Here is a 22430-nt window from a genome sequence, read left to right on the forward strand (position 1 = left end):
ACTGATGTGCAATTCTGTCATATGTGCAATTACTGTCGTGATTACTGTGAAATTCATCTGCAATCCATGTGCTGTCGTGACACATATTCATGTGCAATGGTATTTATGTGTTTATTTTTATCTTTATTATTTTTTCCCCTCCATCCCTTGTTGGGTTTTGTCTATAGGAGTTTTTGTTTATAGGAGATCTTCTACTGAGAGTGTTTTTCAAACTTCCTACAATGATCTGTTCTTTTCTTCTGTATCTACCTCTGTATCTACCTGCGTTGCATCAATTAAATTTCCCCATTTGGGACATTAAAGGAATATTTTATCTTATCTTATCTTATCTTAACACAGACCCACTGTACAGGAAGAGCCAGAGTCGGTTCTACCTCCTGAGGAGACTCAGATCTTTTGGAGTTTTGCAGGTCTTTCTTTCCTGCTGCTGTCAGACTTTACAATGAACACTGTTAGCCCTGAACATCCTTCAGCTTTTATAATCATGAACAATACAGTGACATAATGTCTATCATCCCTGGTGCAATATTTTCTGCCCATATAACAGCCACTTACTGTAAAGAGGTGTGTGATGTTTTATTTTTGTATTTAAATGTTTTGCTCTATCTACATTAATTTAAGTATATTTATACCATATTTAAGTATTATACCAGATGGACGTTATCTGTTTTCATTATTCTACTTCTGTTCCACCTCTGTTCCCTAATCTGTATTTCTGTGCCTAATTTGTGTTGCAACACTGGAATTTCCCCATTGTGGGGAAAATAAAGGTTCTCTTATAATCACCATAGTCTCCTCTATTAATGAGCTTTTACATTGGAACATAACCTTATCTCTACCACACATAACGGTCTGCAGCCTCCTGACACTTGAAGATCATTGAATCGCACAGATGTCATTCTTCTTTGGTGTGGACGGCCCCCAGGAGCCCACATTGGCCCCGGAGTACGTCAGTGAAACTTCACCCCAACTCTAATTGGACAAACAGCTTCTCTGTGTCCATCCTTACGTCCCGCCTTCTTTCACTGGAATCTCAATTTCCTATTGGTTCAGCCTTCGTGTTGCCCTTAATGTCCTGAAACACCGCGCTCTCATTAGTTAGATCAAAATTCAATCACAACCTTGTTTCAAGATGATTGGTCAATCTGTCCGCCCGTCACCTGGGTGCTCCCTGTGGATTGGTGCAGCGGCTTCGGAGGCGGGCTCCTCTAAGGGCTCGGTCTTCACGGCTCACGGAGAGCGAATGTCGTCATGAGCGGTGGGTAGGAATTAAAACATCGCTGTTTATATTCTATCTACTGCTTTTAACACGATTTTAGCTGAGGGCAGACACGCTGTGCAGTCTTAACGCCACGCATAGACACAATTCACAGAAACCCTAGTATTACTATGCATCTAAAAAGCAATGCACTTCCGGATAAGAGCTGCCTTTTTTCAGCGAAGAGTTTGACTGGCTGAGCTACGCGTCAGCTAATGCTAATGCTAAAGTAAGCCAGTCCGATGCATTTAATTAATTCTCCTGTATTCTCCATAAATGTTTTATTGCATCAAACATAAAACCACGTAGATCTAGCACTTATCCACTCTATTGTGGTTGGTTTATTTGTATTGCCTAAGCTTTAAAGGGATCAAATCAGCTTAAGCCACCGCTAGCCGCTCTGGTCTGTTGCTAGCATTTTAGCATTACCCCAAGCAGCTAACTTTGCAAAATTTGTCTGTGTAAAACCAAACGGTGTTTCTTTTTTGACTGCTGTGTTGCTCTTTTGTGGCATCGAAGCTGTTTTGCTCATTTTGAAAGTGTGAAATAAATGCTAGAATGTGTTGTGAGACGTTGAAGCGTGTGGAAAGTGCGTTGTGATGAATGAGAGAGTAGCTGATGCTGAGCTGGATGATGCTGATGTGACAGAAACTGAGCTTAGTCATTGTTTTTAAATGATGTCCCCCCCAAATTTGTAGTGTTTACGATATTTATTATTTAAAGGAATGTGTAAAATGAATCAAAAATAATCTTTACTACAAAATACTGCTGACAACTTTTTGTTGAAAGCTTGATATTTGGGCTGCAACGATTAATCTGAATAATTGTTGTATTTTTGATCATGTAATCGTTATCTGTACTCTAAAACACATGCTTTTATAACACAGAGTGGCATTATGAAATAAAATGGTCGAAAAAAGCCCCCCAAAACATTTGTGATTCTCCTCAACTTTATTTGTGAATACTTCTTTGCCTTCAGTTATCAGTACCTTTTTATTTGGTTACAAATGTATTTTAAAGACCTCAATGTACAATAGAAATAACCGTTGGACTAGTTGACTACTATGATAATTGTTACTTTTAGTCCCACTTGATGAATGTATTCGGATGTAATCATGTTTAAATAGATAATTACAGTTGTCCCCTGTCATTTTCCCTTACGTTGTGTTGTGCTCAGCCGTAATCTCTTACAGTAATTTTGCCATCAAATGATCCTTAACAGGCCCATACACAGGCTCCAACAAATGCCAGAGAAGAGGTTTTATGACTCGGACAAAGCAGTAATCACATAAAATAAATGTCAAATTAATAAATAAAAATAAAAACATTTTCTGTTTTGTCTGAAAGTATACATGTTCTCCAACGGCATCAATTTAGCTTATTATTGACCCAATTTAATTCAAAAAAGTAGTTTGGATGAGATTTTTTGATAAGATATAATAATATGACCGTGATGAAGCTAAATAGATGTGGCTTAAGGGCATCTTCTAAATGTTTTTTTTAAATATTTCTTTTCATGTAATCCCTGCTCTGTTGGAGCCTAAAACGTCTATTCTCAGTGCATGTTTTGGAATCTAAAATATAGTCCCAAAAACTATTATTAGATTACTATTTGCTAAAATAAATTATTTACTTATTTGATTCCTTGTGACTAATTGATTAATTTGTTTCACCCCTAAAATGTACAGTAGATAATTGGATTGTTGACACATTTCCTGGTTTGCATTAAGGAACATTTAGAAATGATTTATTATGGTTTCTATTTTGTTTATTCATGTTCATATAGCAGCTAATGCTGTGTTCTTCCTCTGAAAGCCTAACAAAAATGTTTTCAATTGTTGTTGCTTATTAAAGACACATAGTGTGTATGTTAAAAGTTATTTTTCCTACAATATTCACCATTGTGTAATGACATCTTCCACTGTTACAGATCTTAATTATATGTCCAGGTAAAATAAATCAAAAAGGTCTGCTCTGATTTGCGTTGTAGAAAAAAGTAAATTGTAAAAGAGGATTTTGGCCTTTTTTATGCAGCTACCTACAGTCACAGTATTTTATTTAAACAAAAAGGATTTGTTTTGGACAGACTTTTTTTTTTTATTAGATAAGATAGTATAGTATGAAATGGGGATGAGACTGAGAAAGGACCTGCAGCAATATTTTTACGCCGGATTTGATAAGAATAATGAATGACCTCGCGACGCTGCTTGTTGTACGATTAGGCTGTTCATTTGGCAGACCGTGTGGCAGGGCTACACAATAATCATACTCAAATTGAATCTGCATTATTTAGAGCTGAAAGATTTTAGCAAAATATCTACCGGTAATTGTGATTATTTTTTTGTACAAACATCACAAGACTGAAATCTGACCTGATAAATTAATACAATAATCCCATGAAGTTCAACATGTTTGTAGAGGTCTAAACTACAGGGTTTGACCATTATCCGGCCTGTGGGTCTTAAACTTGCAGGGGGCTAGAGAGTGGCATATTTTAAATTTACGAGTGTGACTGGGAAACAGAGTTTGTTGAGCACAGAGGACCACAAGTATGAAATAGAGAGTCTGTGATGGCTAAAGTGAACGGCACACGGTGCTAATGCTGCAAAATGATTTCAGAGTTACAGCTCAAAACACTGTGCTCTTTCACAAAACAAACCTCTTCCCAGTCAAACTCATGAGTTTAAATGTAAATGTAAAATTAAACGAATCATCGATTGGGTATGGTTTTAAACTGAATTCTGATTTGGAATCGCATATCTAGATCTATGCTAAACAATTGTTTCCAAACGTGTGCAGTCGTTGGAGATGTGTTCTGATTATAGAGGTGTTTTCTGCAGATCCACAGGACAACATGGCCGCCACCGTCGCTGTGAGTCCCAGTGAATACCTGCAGCCCTCCACTACTGCCTCCTCCACCTCCTCCACACAGGTCAGTAACATGTGTTTTGTGCATCATGATTCTTATATGTCACGATATATATCATATCCGTCTTGATGCAAACTTGACCAATGCACGGTAAAAACAACAACCTTAAAACGGCACTGCAGACAGGCCACTGAGCGCCCTTGGTGTCTGCGTCTTATTTCCATGGCGCACCTCTGCACTAATGTCACACAGACAAATACAAGCATCAAATGACTATCTCCTCTCAAACATTCTCATAACTACGCCACATGCTTAACACTTTGTGTCAGAGACTCTTCTCCACACACACACGGACAGACACGCGCACACTAAGGGATGGAAAAACCAGAGCGTGTGCATGGACAACGCAGACGGTGGTCACAAGTGTGTAAGTGTTTCCAACAAGTCAATCTGGTAAAACATTTCACCAAACTGCTGTAAAGATGCAGGAACATTTGTATCTCAAACATAGAATATGACACACACACACACACACACACACACACACACACACACTATATGAAATAAAAACAAATGCCATAAACTAAATTGGGCTACATTTGTGCAATTTACATATTATTTACACTCACAATAATTAAAAGACAAAATTAGTTTTTTTGCTGTTTTTTTATCACCAGTCTTTGTGACAGAATTGTGATGGATCGAATCGTAGGCAGGCTTTTAGATAGGATTTGAAAACACCCCGTCCAAATAATTTAGTCCGCAAAAAGTGCGATCACACTCCGCCACTTAGGAGCGGCGTATCACGCCGTATTTTCCGACACTTTTACTAAATAAATCGGCGCTTTTAACGCCGTGCGCCGTCTGACGTTACGCCATAACGCCGCCATGGTACCATGCGAGCGCCGTGTGCCTGCGTGCGCTGTGCACGGTTGGCCGTCCCTGCACTCAAAAATGCCCGTCCACATTTTAAAATACCCCGTCCAAAATACGGGAAGACTGATTATAGGTCCTGAGTTGTCATTATTCAACTCCAAAAACATAATTGTTGTCAGTTAAAGGACTTTAAGCTATTATTTTTTCAGGCTTGTGGAGCCAATCCAAAATAATAAATGATCAAGCTCAACATTTGTGGATTTCTAATTTGAATAATTCTTTCAAAAACAGTGAATCTCTCAGAGTTACATATGCACTGCCCTCCATCTGACATTGCTACATAATTAAATTCTACAATGCGAACGCAAGCAATAAACATACTTTTAGAGTGTGAACATGTTTTTATAATTTAATTTAGTATTGACATTTTTGACTTACCTATATGTTAAATAAACGGACTCCAAACTGCACGTACACATGGCTAAATTTCCTGTTTAATCTGTGTGGCAGGACTCGCAGCCGTCTCCTCTGGCGCTTCTCGCTGCCACTTGCTCAAAGATCGGCCCTCCGGCAGCTCAGGCCCCGGTGTCTCCTCCTCCAGCTCAGCCTCAGCCCCGCAGACTCCTGCCTATCAAACCAGCTCCCATCGCTCCTGCACCGCCCAAAAACCTGGGCTTTCTCTCCGCTAAAGGCAACGTCATCCAGCTGCCAAGTCTGGGGTCCGCGGCCCCCGGGAGCCCCATCTTACTCACAATACAACAGAGCCCAGCGCGAACCAACATGTCCAACATACAGTATCAGGTAAAGCACTGTACTGCTTTATATTACTTTTATATTATATTACTCTATAATACTGTTCATAGCGACGTGTCAACTGTCTGACTTTTGACCCCAGATAAAAGATTATTGTGTAAAAATAATTTCCAAACATTATTTAAAACTTACACTATAGGCAATACTACAGGATTGTGTGTAAACAAATAATAAAATTGTCATATTATTATTTGTCTTCTTGTCTAGTGTTGTCCTGTTTTTGTCTTTTTTCTCTTGTCCTTTGTTTCTTATGTTGAATGAGGCTGAGCAAAATAATATGTCTGTTTGCCGTAACCCGACCGACCTGCTATGAAACTAGCCGACTGAAAAAAAAATATCAGCATTTTGTTGAAAAAACGTCAAAATCTTTTATTTTTCAATTATTTCGCCGACTCACCGACCGGTCTTTCCTAAACCACCATGTCGAATATTTCTGTCACGCTGGTAATCCTGTCATTCATCTCAAAGAACTGACACTGCGCACCGCATGCGTGTGTTCATTTTCAGTCCTCCACATGCGTCTATTCAAAAACAGAATGCGCGCGGGAGTTGTTATATTGCTTTTACAAGTTGGTTTGCCCTTGTCTGCGCCACTGACATGTCCATAGTAATGTCACCCTCTGTCAGGGTGTGAAATTTGACTTGCGCAAATGCATTCTGGGATTGAAACACCCCCAGCAGCGCCATCACAACAAACATGGCGGCGCTACCAAAATAAAGGATAGCGGCGTACAAAAGGTCGATTGAAATATTGAATCATTTTGGAAGGAAGGTGCTTGTTTGTATCCCCACCTCATCTGAACAGATCATCCTTGCATATCACAAATCAAAACAATTATATTAAAGAAAGAATATCTAAAACAATGAATTGACTATTTGTGACTATTCAACAACAACAAAAGATCATACTTGCATTTTGATAATTGTATATTGGGTCATCTGGACTGTGAAGACTAAAATTCTTACCTTTAAATACCTTAAACTTAGATACCTTTTTAAGATAAGATAAGATATTCCTTTATTGTCCACACATGCGGAAATTTCATTTTTGCATCGCAGGTAGACACAGAGGAAAAGGACAGATAACTTATAGGAAGTTTAAAAAACACTCTTAATAGAAGAACTCTTATAAACAAAACTTATAAACAAGGACTGGCATTATTCAGTCAAAATGTCAAAACAATAAACACTTCACTCTCATTTTCATCAGTAACACACTTTATTCATAAATCTTATCTAGAAACCTTCCGTCACCCTATTTCTCTCAATGTACTATAGAAATAATAATTTACTTCTAAATAGTTGCTACAGCTCTAAAATCAGCATTACACGTGTTATCAATAAAAGCAGTATTTGATTTGAACATGTTTACCTTGTATCTCGCCACATAAGTCATGTTTTTCTAATGACAAACGTGTCTTTTGTGCGCTTAGATCCAGGCTCCACAGACGATCCAGATGATGCCTCAGGGCGGCCAGATCCAGCTCATCCCGAACACAAACCAGGCCATAATGGCAGCGCCGATGACTGTGCCAAGCCCCACACCGACACCCGCTCCACAACAGAAAACACTCTCCATCAAACCCTCCTCCGCCAAGTCACGAAAGCAACAACATCAACAGCAACAACAACAACAGCAACAACAACAACAGCAGCTTCAACAGCAGCTTCAACAGCATCTTCAACAGCAGCAGGCGGCTCAGAGCAACTCGCAGAACATGGTGCAGCTGCCTGGAGGTCTGACTCTGCCTTTGAACGTGGCAACGACAGAAATGGACGACATGATCACAGAAGCGCCGACCGGTCCGAACATTCTGAAAGGTCGCCGTGGGAGGAAGAAGAAGGCCCTGGCCAATCAGAATCCGGTTATGGTCCAGGAGGAGTCGCTTCTGCAGCAGCAAGAGCAAATGGAGACCATTCTCATCGAGGCGGGGGACAATATCATACAGGTAAAGTAATGTAGGCGCTTACAGGACCTTAAACTGGTGTATGTTTCCTTGAAGGAGGTTCGTCACCGGCTGGTCTACATAGAGATGTGATTGCTTTTCCAGTTAGTTAAAGTTACACCTTTAAAGCCACATACCTGATTGTTATTATCTTAAATGTGTTTGCAGAGATCCAAAGTTATCACTCACTAACCTTATGCATTCTGAGCATTGTAATAATTCACAGTGTGGAATTTATAGGCACTTTTCACAATTGTCAGAACCTAGAGTGAGTTTGCCCATGTCCTGCTTCACATATAATTCACTCTATAATTAGAGTGGTCTAATTTCAACCCTAACAGAATTTGTTAGAAGAATAAAGTGATCCAACAACAGCCCAAATTTGTATCAATATCCAAGAATGTTAAAAAGATTCCAGCTAAATACTACCACAATGCTAACGCCGGCTGCGTTTTAACATATACATAACAATACATTCAAATTTCAGAGGTAACGCCACATCATCCTCCATTAAGACTCACCTGAATTACTGGTGCCTAAAATGTGCATAATTCAACAGGAAACGTCTTAAACGAGGGAAAAATTCCATTGAATTAATTGCAGTGATAAAAGAGATCCACCGTGACAAGAAGTAAGAGCTTCTCAGTAGTCTAAAGAATAGTCTTAAGTCTTAGACGTACAACTACAGTAAGTGGCGATAATGTAACACTTGGATACCGACTGCCATAAAACACCAAAGAAGAATAGTAGAAAAAGCTTCAGTTGTAGTCATCTGGACTCAGTTTGAAAAAATAGACGTTTCGACTCTCATCCAAGAGTCATTGTCAATAACAGAATTTAGGTCGAGAACTCCGATATTAATACTGTTCTGTGGTAAGACCCGCCCATTGGGAGGAGCCTTCCTGAAGTAGAAAGAGTTGTTTGTTTCAACAGAAACTCCCCTTTGTATCTACCGAGCTAGCCTATTCAGAATCTTAATGGGCTATTAGAAACCTCTTTGTCTTTGTGAGACCCTGGCTCGACCACCCTGAGTACCTGATTAGCATCTGAATGTCCTTTACCTTTCCAGGGGTTCAGAATCCCATTATAAATAACAGGAAGATGAAACCTAAGCCCTCCATTTCTGTTTAAAGAAGGTCTTTCTTTTTTAACAAAAATAGCTTCCTTGACTCCTCTTTCAAACCATCTTTTCTCCCTGCTTAAAACCTTCACCTCACCGTCTTCAAACGAGTGATTAGAGGCTTCAAGATGGAGATGCACGGCGCTCTGAGGTCCTGAACTAGTATTTCTTCTGTGCTGATAAAGCCTCTTGTGTAGAGGCTGTTTCGTCTCACCTATGTAACGTTCTTTACAACTTTCTTCACTGCATTGGATCGAATAAACTACATTGCTCTGTTTTTGAGTCGGCAACTTGTCCTTTGGGTGAACCAGTTTTTGTCTTAAAGTGTTTCCTGGTTTAAAATAAACAGGGACTTCGTGTTGTCTAAAAATTCTCTGCAGTTTTTCCGACAGGCCAGACACATAAGGGATAGAGACACCCTTCCTTCTCTGTTCAGTTTCCCTTTTGTCCTGCTTCTTGGTTCTCTTCACTCTGTTGAGAGCCCAAGCGGGGTAACCACAGGCTGAGAGGGCATTTCGGACATGTTTTTCCTCTTTCTTCTTGCCCTCTGAGCTGGTGGGCACACCTTGAGCTCTGTGTTGTAAGGTTCTGATCACACCCAGCTTGTGCTGTAGTGGGTGGTTGGAACCAAAGAGCAGATACTGGTCCGTGTGTGTAGGTTTCCTATATACTTCTATTTGGAGTTTCCCGTCCTCTCCTCTGATCGTGGAACAATCAAGAAAGGCCAAGCGATTCTCCTTAGCGTCTTCTCTTGTAAACCTAATATGTGGGTCCACAGCATTGATGTGATCAGAGAAGGTTTCCAGCTCTTGTTTCTTGATTGTTACAAAAGTATCATCGACATAGCGGAGCCACAGTTTTGGGGCTATGCCTGAGAATGAGGACAGTGCCTTCTTCTCAAAGTGCTCCATGTACAGGTTGGCCACTATGGGAGAGACGGGCGAGCCCATGGCACAGCCATGAATCTGTCTGTAAAATTGTCCCCGGAATTGAAAGTAAGTGGTGTTCAGACAGATGTCCAACAGTTTACATATGTGTTCAGGTGTCAGTTTGGTCCTTTCCTGTAGGGTGGTGTCTTCCTGCAGTCTGATCCTCACTGCTGCTACTGCATCAGAGGTCGGGATGCAGGTGAACAGGGACACAACATCATATGAAACCATGAGGTCATCTGGGTCCAGTTGGTGATGTTTCACTTTATCCACAAAGTTGTGCGTGTTTTCCACATGATGTTCCGAATTCCCCACAAGCGGAGCCAATATAGTTGTTAAATGCTTGGCCACATTGTAGGTGATGGAATCTGTGCTGCACACTATGGGTCTGAGTGGAACATCCTTTTTGTGTATTTTTGGAAGGCCATAAATGCAAGACATGGCTTCACCAGGATACAGTCTGTAATACAGAGGCCGGTCTATCACTTCCTCTTTTTTCCAGCCTTTGTAAACAGTCTATCACTTTCTTCTTGTAGCCACTGGTCGGATCTCTTTTCAAGCGTTCGTATGTGGTCGTGTCCTCGAGGAGGGTGTGGACTTTGGCTTCGTAATCAGCTGCGTTGAGAATCACAGTGCAACGTCCCTTGTCTGCTGGGAGGATGTTGATGCTATGATCTTTTTCCAGTGCTGAAAGTGCTTTCCTCTCTTCAGCTGTGATATTTGAAGGCGGTGGTTTGGCACTCTTCAGGGTCGCTGTGACACGTAACCTCAGGTCTGTAGCCTCCGATTCAGTCATTTTGTTGTTCCTAATTGCAGTTTCAGTGGCTGTGATGTAGTCCTCTGTAGGGATGTGTTTAGAGGTGACAGAAAAGTTGAGCCCTTTAGAGAGCACCTCCTTTTCTGCCTGTGTCAGAACACGATCTGATAGGTTCTTAATCCAATTGTTTTTGCTGGTCGCTAATTTGTCTGTCTCAGTCCTAATGTCTAGCTCGACCTCACCTGCATTCTTTTTGTTCAAAAGAATGTTGAACTTCTTGATTTGGCGTTCTTTGCTCTTCCTGTGCTGAAGAGTGCCAAACCACCGCCTTCAAATATCACAGCTGAAGAGAGGAAAGCACTTTCAGCACTGGAAAAAGATCATAGCATCAACATCCTCCCAGCAGACAAGGGACGTTGCACTGTGATTCTCAACGCAGCTGATTACGAAGCCAAAGTCCACACCCTCCTCGAGGACACGACCACATACGAACGCTTGAAAAGAGATCCGACCAGTGGCTACAAGAAGAAAGTGATAGACTGTTTACAAAGGCTGGAAAAAGAGGAAGCGATAGACCGGCCTCTGTATTACAGACTGTATCCTGGTGAAGCCATGCCTTGCATTTATGGCCTTCCAAAAATACACAAAAAGGATGTTCCACTCAGACCCATAGTGTGCAGCACAGATTCCATCACCTACAATGTGGCCAAGCATTTAACAACTATATTGGCTCCGCTTGTGGGGAATTCGGAACATCATGTGGAAAACACGCACAACTTTGTGGATAAAGTGAAACATCTCCAACTGGACCCAGATGACCTCATGGTTTCATATGATGTTGTGTCCCTGTTCACCTGCATCCCGACCTCTGATGCAGTAGCAGCAGTGAGGATCAGACTGCAGGAAGACACCACCCTACAGGAAAGGACCAAACTGACACCTGAACACATATGTAAACTGTTGGACATCTGTCTGAACACCACTTACTTTCAATTCCGGGGACAATTTTACAGACAGATTCATGGCTGTGCCATGGGCTCGCCCGTCTCTCCCATAGTGGCCAACCTGTACATGGAGCACTTTGAGAAGAAGGCACTGGCCTCATTCTCAGGCATAGCCCCAAAACTGTGGCTCCGCTATGTCGATGATACTTTTGTAACAATCAAGAAACAAGAGCTGGAAACCTTCTCTGATCACATCAATGCTGTGGACCCACATATTAGGTTTACAAGAGAAGACGCTAAGGAGAATCGCTTGGCCTTTCTTGATTGTTCCACGATCAGAGGAGAGGACGGGAAACTCCAAATAGAAGTATATAGGAAACCTACACACACGGACCAGTATCTGCTCTTTGGCTCCAACCACCCACTACAGCACAAGCTGGGTGTGATCAGAACCTTACAACACAGAGCTCAAGGTGTGCCCACCAGCTCAGAGGGCAAGAAGAAAGAGGAAAAACATGTCCGAAATGCCCTCTCAGCCTGTGGTTACCCCGCTTGGGCTCTCAACAGAGTGAAGAGAACCAAGAAGCAGAACAAAAGGGAAACTGAACAGAGAAGGAAGGGTGTTTCTATCCCTTATGTGTCTGGCCTGTCGGAAAAATTGCAGAGAATTTTTAGACAACACGAAGTCCCTGTTTATTTTAAACCAGGAAACACTTTAAGACAAAAACTGGTTCACCCAAAGGACAAGTTGCCGACTCAAAAACAGAGCAATGTAGTTTATTCGATCCAATGCAGTGAAGAAAGTTGTAAAGAACGTTACATAGGTGAGACAAAACAGCCTCTACACAAGAGGCTTTATCAGCACAGAAGAAATACTAGTTCAGGACCTCAGAGCGCCGTGCATCTCCATCTTGAAGCCTCTAATCACTCGTTTGAAGACGGTGAGGTGAAGGTTTTAAGCAGGGAGAAAAGATGGTTTGAAAGAGGAGTCAAGGAAGCATTTTTGTTAAAAAAGAAAGACCTTCTTTAAACAGAAATGGAGGGCTTAGGTTTCATCTTCCTGTTATTTATAATGGGATTCTGAACCCCTGGAAAGGTAAAGGACATTCAGATGCTAATCAGGTACTCAGGGTGGTCGAGCCAGGGTCTCACAAAGACAAAGAGGTTTCTAATAGCCCATTAAGATTCTGAATAGGCTAGCTCGGTAGATACAAAGGGGAGTTTCTGTTGAAACAAACAACTCTTTCTACTTCAGGAAGGCTCCTCCCAATGGGCGGGTCTTACCACAGAACAGTATTAATATCGGAGTTCTCGACCTAAATTCTGTTATTGACAATGACTCTTGGATGAGAGTCGAAACGTCTATTTTTTCAAACTGAGTCCAGATGACTACAACTGAAGCTTTTTCTACTATGGAACACGCCTGGACGAATGAGGGATTACACCGACACCAAAGAAGAAGAAAAACTCCCACACCAGACCACGCTCCCTCACTATACTGTATAGATCAGTAATGTCAAATTATTGCTATAAAAGCAACTGTGATTGTAACTGATCTAAGGTACTTGGCAACACCGCTAATTGTGAAACATGGCGAACTCGAGTGAAGCTTCAATCACACATTATACACATGTCACTGTAAATATTGTAATAAGTGTCATTTGTTCAGGCGGGCAACAACCTCCTGATCGTGCAGAGTCCTGGGCAGCCAGCGATGGTGCAGCAGGTGCAGCTGATGCAGTCCAAACAGCCGGAGACACAGGTGGTGCAGATCCCGCAGCAGGCTCTGAAGGTGGTCCAGGCCGCGTCTGCCACTCTGCCCACCGTCCCACAGAGGCAGAGTGGCCCGACAAGCATCCAGGTGTCGCCCGCAGATCCCACGCCCACACAGGTAACTACACTCACACATCTTAATATTGATTTTTACTATATTCATATTGGCAAAGTTGAAGTTGTCTGGATGATTGTGTTTATGTCCTGGAAGGCAGCTTTGGGCTTGCGTGATCTGCCGACTCTTCCATGACGATCAAAAATAGTGGATTGTCAAAGAAACTCAGTGACTGAATTCAAATGGTTCTGTGGTTTAAAATGAGATATAATATATTGGTTTAGCTGAAGTTGGTATTAACGTGTTTGTGCCACTTCTAATACTAATGGATTGGCGCAAATTGGTGAAATATTAGTCGATGTCTTGCAAAATTCTAAAATTGTCCGTCGCTCTGGCCCTAATTTGTATGAATTGCTTTCTTAACTTTTCTTAGCATTTTTTAGCATAACTTTTAGATTTTTGTGAAGTTAATTAAACAAGCACAGTTTTTATAAGTCATGTTCTGCTGGTCCTACACTTTGCTAATACTTTCCCTTTCTCCTGCAGTTTTTGTTCAAGACCTCTTCTGGTGAGTGGCAGGCGGTGCAGCTTCAGGAATCACCGTCACAAACAACGATGCCCTCTATCGCCACGGTGACGACGCCGGTGTCCACGATGTCCACGATGTCCACGATGTCCACGATGTCCACGATGAATAGGAAGGTGGCTCAGTGTGGCGGACGGAAGGAGCGGACTCTGGCTAAGATCGCGCCGGCCGGAGGAGCGCTCGGAGGCGTCATCACTCTGAACTCGCCGCTGTCGCCGGCTCCACAGCAAACGGTCCAAACCATCAGCATCAACGGCGTCCAGGTGCAGGGCGTCCCGGTCACCATCACCAACGCCGGAGGTGAGCGCCAAAACAAATGTCAACTGGAGAGGCACATAAAAAATCTATATCGATCAATATGAAGGGGGAAAAAAGCATGATTATTGGCCCAGCCCTTCGTGCAAACGTTCTAGCCGCACTAAAGATCGAGCAAAATCCTGATGCAGTTGACATGTGCCCCTTACAGAGTCACTAATGTAGGGTACCCTAACCGTAATGTATTAAGTCACTATTAGTTTTTATTATATCAACCCCTGTTTTTCAGCACGTATCACAGGTCGCATCTCTTGTCTGATTTTTGTCATTCAAAGTTCATTTTGTAGATAAGCTTCATCTGATACTTCTTCTTTGGTGTTTTATGGCAGTTGGTATCAAATTGTTACAATATCGCCACCTACTGTAGTTGTACTTTAGACTTTATATCCCTTATTTTTCTTTTGGGATCCGTCGTCAATGTTGCAATTTGCAATTTCCCTATCTCCTGTGGCGGAATGTTGGTGATTTGTGACATCATCGTCAGTGACATCATCGTCAGGCGTGACATCATTGTAACGGAAAATGCAGGATATGGCCATGGATTACACAGTAAAACAACAACAACAGTCACTCACAATGGCTTCTTGCCATTGAACGGCGTCGTATTTGTTGTATTTCAACAACAAGGAGCAGAAGCCACACGTTTGCACTCGCTGAACTCTCATTTACATATCAGTTTTGAACACTTTCAATAATAAATTACAAAATGGCACGGGCTATTTTTCATTTTCTACTCGCAGTTTAGCACCTGGATTGATAAATGAGGCCCTGTGTGTTTTTAAATTATATATTTTTAAATTGCGTTAATTGTTTGTCAAAAATCACAATTAATCTGATCATCTTTAGAATATAGCCATGCGTCCTTTCATGATGATGATGTTTGTGTATCCCAGGTCAGCAGCACCTGACAGTTCAGGCGGTGCAGGGCGGAGGACTGCAGCTCGCGGCTCTGAACCAGCCCACGGTCCAGATGGACTCTCTGACACTGGAGCTGCCCTCGGGACCCGGCGAGAAGAAGAGGAGAGTCGCCTGCACCTGCCCCAACTGTAAAGACGCAGACAAGAGGTGAGCACTTCTTCTACAACAATAGTTTTATATTTGTTTAAGGGGTGTTAAAAGTCATTTATTATGCAGAACCTGGAAATGATTAAATCAGAAAGGGGAAGCCATAAACTGTGAAAATCAAATGTTGTTGTTGCACCATGTGATAATTGTGAGGTTTGTGTGCAGGCCCGGCGAGGTGGGAAAGAGGAAGCACATCTGTCATGTTCCTGGGTGCGAAAAAACGTTCAGGAAAACGTCTCTGCTGCGCGCCCACGTCAGACTTCACACCGGAGAGAGGCCCTTCGTCTGCACCTGGGTTTACTGTGGGAAGAGGTTCACCAGGAGCGACGAGCTGCAGAGGCACGCGCGCACACACACAGGTAACACAACCACACACACACACAGGTAACACAACCACACACACACACAGGTAACACAACCACACACACACACAGGTAACACAACCACACACACACACAGGTAACACAACCACACACACACACAGGTAACACAACCACACACACACAGGTAACACAACCACACACACAGGTAACACAACCACACACACACACAGGTAACACAACCACACACACACACAGGTAACACAACCACACACACACACAGGTAACACAACCACACACACACACAGGTAACACAACCACACACACACAGGTAACACAACCACACACACAGGTAACACAACCACACACACAGGTAACACAACCACACACACACACAGGTAACACAACCACACACACACACAGGTAACACAACCACACACACACACAGGTAACACAACCACACACACACAGGTAACACAACCACACACACAGGTAACACAACCACACACACAGGTAACACAACCACACACACACACAGGTAACACAACCACACACACACACAGGTAACACAACCACACACACACACAGGTAACACAACCACACACACACAGGTAACACAACCACACACACAGGTAACACAACCACACACACAGGTAACACAAACACACACACACACAGGTAACACAACCACACACACACACAGGTAACACAACCACACACACACACAGGTAACACAACCACACACACACAGGTAACACAACCACACACACAGGTAACACAACCACACACACAGGTAACACAAACACACACACACACACAGGTAACACAACCACACACGCACACAGGTAACACAACCACACACACACACAGGTAACACAACCACACACACACAGGTAACACAACCACACACACAGGTAACACAAACACACACACACACACACACAGGTAACACAACCACACACACACACACACACACACACACACACACAGGTAACACAACCACACACACACAGGTGACACAACCACACACACACACAGGTAACACAACCACACACACACAGGTAACACAACCACACACACAGGTAACACAAACACACACACACACACACACAGGTAACACAACCACACACACACACACACACACACAGGTAACACAACCACACACACACACAGGTAACACAACCACACACGGGTAACACAACCACACACACACAGGTAACACAACCACACACACGCAGGTAACACAACCACACACACACACAGGTAACACAACCACACACACACACAGGTAGCACAACCACACACACACAGGTAACACAACCACACACACACACACAGGTAACACAACCACACACACACACACACAGGTAACACAACCACACACACACACAGGTAACACAACCACACACACACACAGGTGACATAACCACACACACACACACACACACAGGTAACACAACCACACACACACACAGGTAACACAACCACACACACACAGATAACACAACCACACACACACACAGGTAACACAACCACACACACACAGGTAACACAACCACACACACAGGTAACACAAACACACACACACACACAGGTAACACAACCACACACACACAGGTAACACAACCACACAACACACAGGTGACATAACCACACACACACAGGTAACACAACCACACACACACACACACACACACACACACACAGGTAACACAACCACACACACACACAGGTAACACAACCACACACACACAGGTGACATAACCACACACACACAGGTAACACAACCACACACACACAGGTAACACAACCACACACACACACAGGTAACACAACCACACACACACACAGGTAACACAACCACACACACACACAGGTAACACAACCACACACACACACAGGTAACACAACCACACACACACAGATAACACAACCACACACACACACAGGTAACACAACCACACACACACAGGTAACACAACCACACACACAGGTAACACAAACACACACACACACACAGGTAACACAACCACACACACACAGGTAACACAACCACACACACACACAGGTGACATAACCACACACACACAGGTAACACAACCACACACACACACACACACACACACACAGGTAACACAACCACACACACACACAGGTAACACAACCACACACACACACAGGTAACACAACCACACACACACACAGGTAACACAACCACACACACACAGGTGACATAACCACACACACACAGGTAACACAACCACACACACACAGGTAACACAACCACACACACAGGTAACACAACCACACACACACACAGGTAACACAACCACACACACACACAGGTAACACAACCACACACACACACAGGTAACACAACCACACACACACACAGGTAACACAACCACACACACACACAGGTAACACAACCACACACACAGGTAACACAACCACACACACACACAGGTAACACAACCACACACACACACAGGTAACACAACCACACACACACACAGGTAACACAACCACACACACATGCCACTGTTTTCTGTCAAACCGGAGCCGGCAGCTCGTGTCCTACCAGAGGAGACAGGTTTATGCACGTATTTGTTCATGTGACTGTGTGGGACAGAATTTCACCAAACTACTGCACACAGAATGCAGTCTCCTCCATAATCACTCGAGGAATCAACACCAAGAGAATCATTATCCATTTATTTAGTCTTTATGAAGTAAATATGCTACTGCAATGTCCTGAATTGTTACTCTATTAAAAGTAAGTTTAAATATAGATAGATTGGTTGGGCATCTGATACAGAAATCAAATACTGAACAGTAAAATTACAGATACGAAAACCATTAAAATACCAGATTGATAAGCAGTATCAATAAGTAGTATCGATAATTTTTTAACAATACTCGTCCCTATTCGGATGTATGTATTTCTGTCACCTCTGATGAACAACATTGTGTGTACGCCTGTCACAATAACACATCTTGTAGTGCGATGTAAAGCGGATCAAGTGAGTGTATATCTTAAATGTGTATTAGTAATGGATAGTCTACTTATGCCATTACTATGTAAGGAGGTGCTACTTATGGTTTTATTTCTAACAATTTAACAGTTACAGTGGGTTCGCTGGCTCCTCCCACCTTCCAAAGACATGCATGTGTTAGGCAAAATTGGTGACTCTAAATTGGCCCTCGTGAATGAATGTGAGAGTGAACTGTCTGTAATGTCTGTCTCTGTGTTGGCCCTGCGACAAGTTGGCCACTGTCCAGGGTGTACCCCGCCTAAGGCCCGAAGTCACTGGGATAGGCTCCAGTCACCCGCGACCCTGAAAGGGAACAAGCGGTAGAAAATGGATGGATATACTTGAAACTTAAAATTCAGTGGTCAAAGTCATTAATATTGACCACACTTCAGATCTTTTTTATTACAAATGACACTGTATGGGCTCCGTATGTATCATATATTGGAATTTGTTTGCAAGCAATTTCTAAAATACTCCTTAGCTACAGAATTCACACACTTGTAGAAAAAGATTCAGTTGTAGTCATAACGCTTGTATATTTATTCTACTCTGAGTAGACCCTGCTCACCGGGCGGGACCTCCTGATAAAGGGTGTTTTTATATCCTTCTTTGTTTCAGCCTCCTATTGTAACCTGGCTTACTCTCCCTGCTCCCTGTGTAACTGATTGGCATCCCCTGGGCGTCGACCTCTCCAGGGATTTAAAACTCCATTATAAACGACAGGAAGGTTTCATCTTAAACCACTGTTTCTATTTAAGGACGGATTTAGTTTTTTAGCAAAGATTGCCTCTTTAACTCCTTTAAACTTTCAGTTTAAGAATGACTCTTGGATGAGAGTCAAAATGTTTTGTTTTTCCTAAAGTCCAGATGACTTCAACTGAATCTTTTTATACAATGGAACACAGAGGGATTACACACCGACAATTCACACACTTGTTTTTTCGTTTCTTCTGCAGGAGACAAACGGTTCGAGTGCAGCCAGTGTCAGAAGCGCTTCATGAGGAGCGACCACTTGACGAAGCATTACAAGACTCACATAAACACAAAAAACTTGTAAGCACCAAGCTATAAAAGAAACTTTTGAGAAAAACTCAAAAATATTTAACTGTGTACGAAGAGGAGCTGCAGCGATGAGACCTGACTCTGTCCCACAATGGGACCAACTCCAGGAAATGTCTCCAACCTCAGCCAATCCTCCAGGACACTGTCTAACATTGTGTACAGACTCCAAACTTATTAACAACTTCTTTTTGTCAGCAACAAGAAAGACAACAATAGCGGCGCTTCTTATTTTATTTATTTTATAGACCTCAAGCAACAGTGACTTTTTTATTATTTAGCGTCAAGACTAGGTTTATCTTGCAAAATGTGGAAAATGAAAACATTTTACAACTTGGTCCAGAAGATGTTGAATTGTATTTATGTAAAACAACTTTGTTTTAATTTTGAGTGAAATTGTGAGATTCATTTTGGAAACAATTCTGCCAAACAGGTGAGTTGTGGTGAGCATAGACATTCATAGGAAATTCTGTCTCTGCTCGTCGCTCAAACTCGATCACTCGGCTGATGCTAACGCTTCTTCACAGACAAATGAATGGTGAAGCCCGCCCCCATATGAACGTATATAACATGTGATCTTATCGTTTATCTACACTTCTCACCTTTAACCCGCAAAAGAGGATTTTAGTGTCACTAGATCCTAACCACAAGCACAACATCAGAAACCTCAGTAAAAGTTACTTAGCCTTTAGCTTAGATGCCAGTTTTACGCTAATTATTATCTCTAACGAGGCTTTAACCTAAATATGGTTGATGATTGGTTGGTACCAGCCCAAACCCTTGCATTTTGTGAAGGATACGCGGTATCCTATAACAGATTTTTTGGGTTTCGGCTTCCTGTTATATTTTTGAAAGAAAACTTTACTCCATTCAAAAGCTATTCACCTTATTGCCATATCACGTAATCCTTCTATTAGTTAACTGCTGCCAACCTCCAGAGAATATAAGCTCTACACAGACTAAAAAGCCGTTTTCTGGCCGCCCAGGGAAGCTGTTCATTTTTGACTTGTTGGTCACATGAACATTGGACACACAAATCAATTTACTTTAAAGCTTATTTTTGCGGCGACTTTTCCCTCCTCCATTCAAACCAGTGGAGTTCCTGCTGGACCAGAAGCGGCGATCACGTGGGAAAAGATGGAAAAGTGGGCGGGGCGGAATGAGGTCAATAGTATTTGGTTGTATATTATTAATCGCTATGGCAACGGTACTAATTCTTCATAATGTTGAAACCCATGGATAGGAAGAAAATACAGATGCTAGCTCCATAGTCCCTCAAGTCAGGCGAGCCGGGTTGCTAAGTGATCGATAGCGTGAGCATCTTAATGTTACACTGTCTGGTGAATGAACATTTTGGAGTAACATTTGCCAACTGATTTGAGTAGATGTGAATGAAGCAAACTATTATGTTCCACGACACCTGTCATGCAGTTAAACATATTTATATTTTAATTAAACTAATTTATAGCATTTTTAGCGTAGTTTCTTTAAGTTTTAGTGAAGATTAGTTTTGGAGATTTCGCCTGCTACTCGTCTCCGTGGAGATATTATCTCTTGGGCTGTCACGATATTTATAAAATCATAAACTTTTTAGCTTAGATGAAATATTTTGTCGCAGCAGAGCCTACAAATGGGGAACTCTATTGACCATGATCCTTTGCGCCATTTCAGCACTGACAACATGAAGAAATATCTGTTAATTAGCACTTGTAAAAATGATACTATCTTAAATTCTTGGGAATATGACAATGATTTGCACCTGTCGTTTCGAGGCATTTTCAAAGGAGACGAGTATAATTTCTACTGTTATGACTCTTTTGCCATAAAGAGGGAGATTTGGATATCGTTACATCCGATTGCTTTGCCTTGAATGTTCCACAGTGTGGCATTCATTTTATTCATCATTTATTTTTTAAATTACAGGTGTTTTTTTAATTGCTCAAAAATACCTTGAAAAACATGCATTGTCAATGTGAACGACATCGCCTCTCCACAGATGTGACCTGTAACTTCCAGGCAACACATTAACATCTCCATGGAGACAAGCAGGTGGAGAAAAGTTACGTAGTGCACTTTTAACTGTACTGTACTCAATTATTGTGAAGAGACATAAGTTTAAACCATAAACCAGGTCAAAACATCTGCAATTTACAATTAAAAAACACATTCTAATACGAAGTCAGTGGTTCTTAATTTTAAATTTTATCCCTGTTTTTGTTTTTAATCCTCCTTTGGGTTCATCCTTGGTTAGAACCACAAAAGCAATGATTCAGTCATGTTTTAGCCCTTGTTTAATCTTAATTTAGCGATACTCAAGTATTGATGCTTAAACTGGACAAAAGTAGTTCCTAAACAGTTTTAGAATGATCTTCAGCTCTGGCTGAATGAGTAGAAGACTATATGATTTATTAAAGGACACATTTTATGCTAAATTTGCTTTTTCTCTCTTTTAACCATGTTCTAACATTGTCCCTCATCAAAAACACACCTGGAGTAGAGTTTAGCTTCATTCACACTAGCTTGATGAATCCTGGTTAGAAAGTCCTCTCCCCTCCGAGCGTCAAAAACACTGTTCTGAATCTCCTCGATCTGTGACGTGGCTCTGAGAATCTTCTGTTCTGTTTTTTTAAGTCCATCAATCATCACCAGACATTTCTCCTGTTTCAATGATAAGTACAGCTGTGTGCTGAGACCTGGAAGTGAGAGGCTT

At 42.0% G+C, this 22430-nt stretch overlaps 1 protein-coding gene across 2 annotated transcripts; it reads left to right on the forward strand.

Annotated features, from left to right (window-relative positions):
* The first annotated feature begins 1175 nt into the window (after window positions 1–1175).
* Window positions 1176–20104, forward strand: sp2 (sp2 transcription factor). Of its 2 annotated transcripts, none has more exons than XM_072463022.1 (9): window positions 1176–1258; window positions 4099–4190; window positions 5514–5804; window positions 7250–7765; window positions 13182–13403; window positions 13887–14226; window positions 15135–15306; window positions 15472–15665; window positions 19618–20104. In XM_072463022.1, the coding sequence occupies exons 1-9, from the start codon at window positions 1252–1254 to the stop codon at window positions 19716–19718; spliced, it is 1935 nt and encodes a 644-aa protein (XP_072319123.1). In that variant the 5' UTR covers window positions 1176–1251; the 3' UTR covers window positions 19719–20104. The 2 variants fall into 2 exon arrangements, with proteins under 2 accessions (XP_072319123.1, XP_072319124.1); XM_072463023.1 differs by lacking the exon at window positions 1176–1258 and adding an exon at window positions 1267–1487.
* Window positions 20105–22430: the final 2326 nt, after the last annotated feature.

Source organism: Eucyclogobius newberryi, unplaced genomic scaffold (assembly GCF_026437365.1).
Source record: "Eucyclogobius newberryi isolate DKJ021-1_F unplaced genomic scaffold, fEucNew1.0.hap1 SCAF_4, whole genome shotgun sequence".
NCBI classification, from domain to species: domain Eukaryota; kingdom Metazoa; phylum Chordata; class Actinopteri; order Gobiiformes; family Gobiidae; genus Eucyclogobius; species Eucyclogobius newberryi.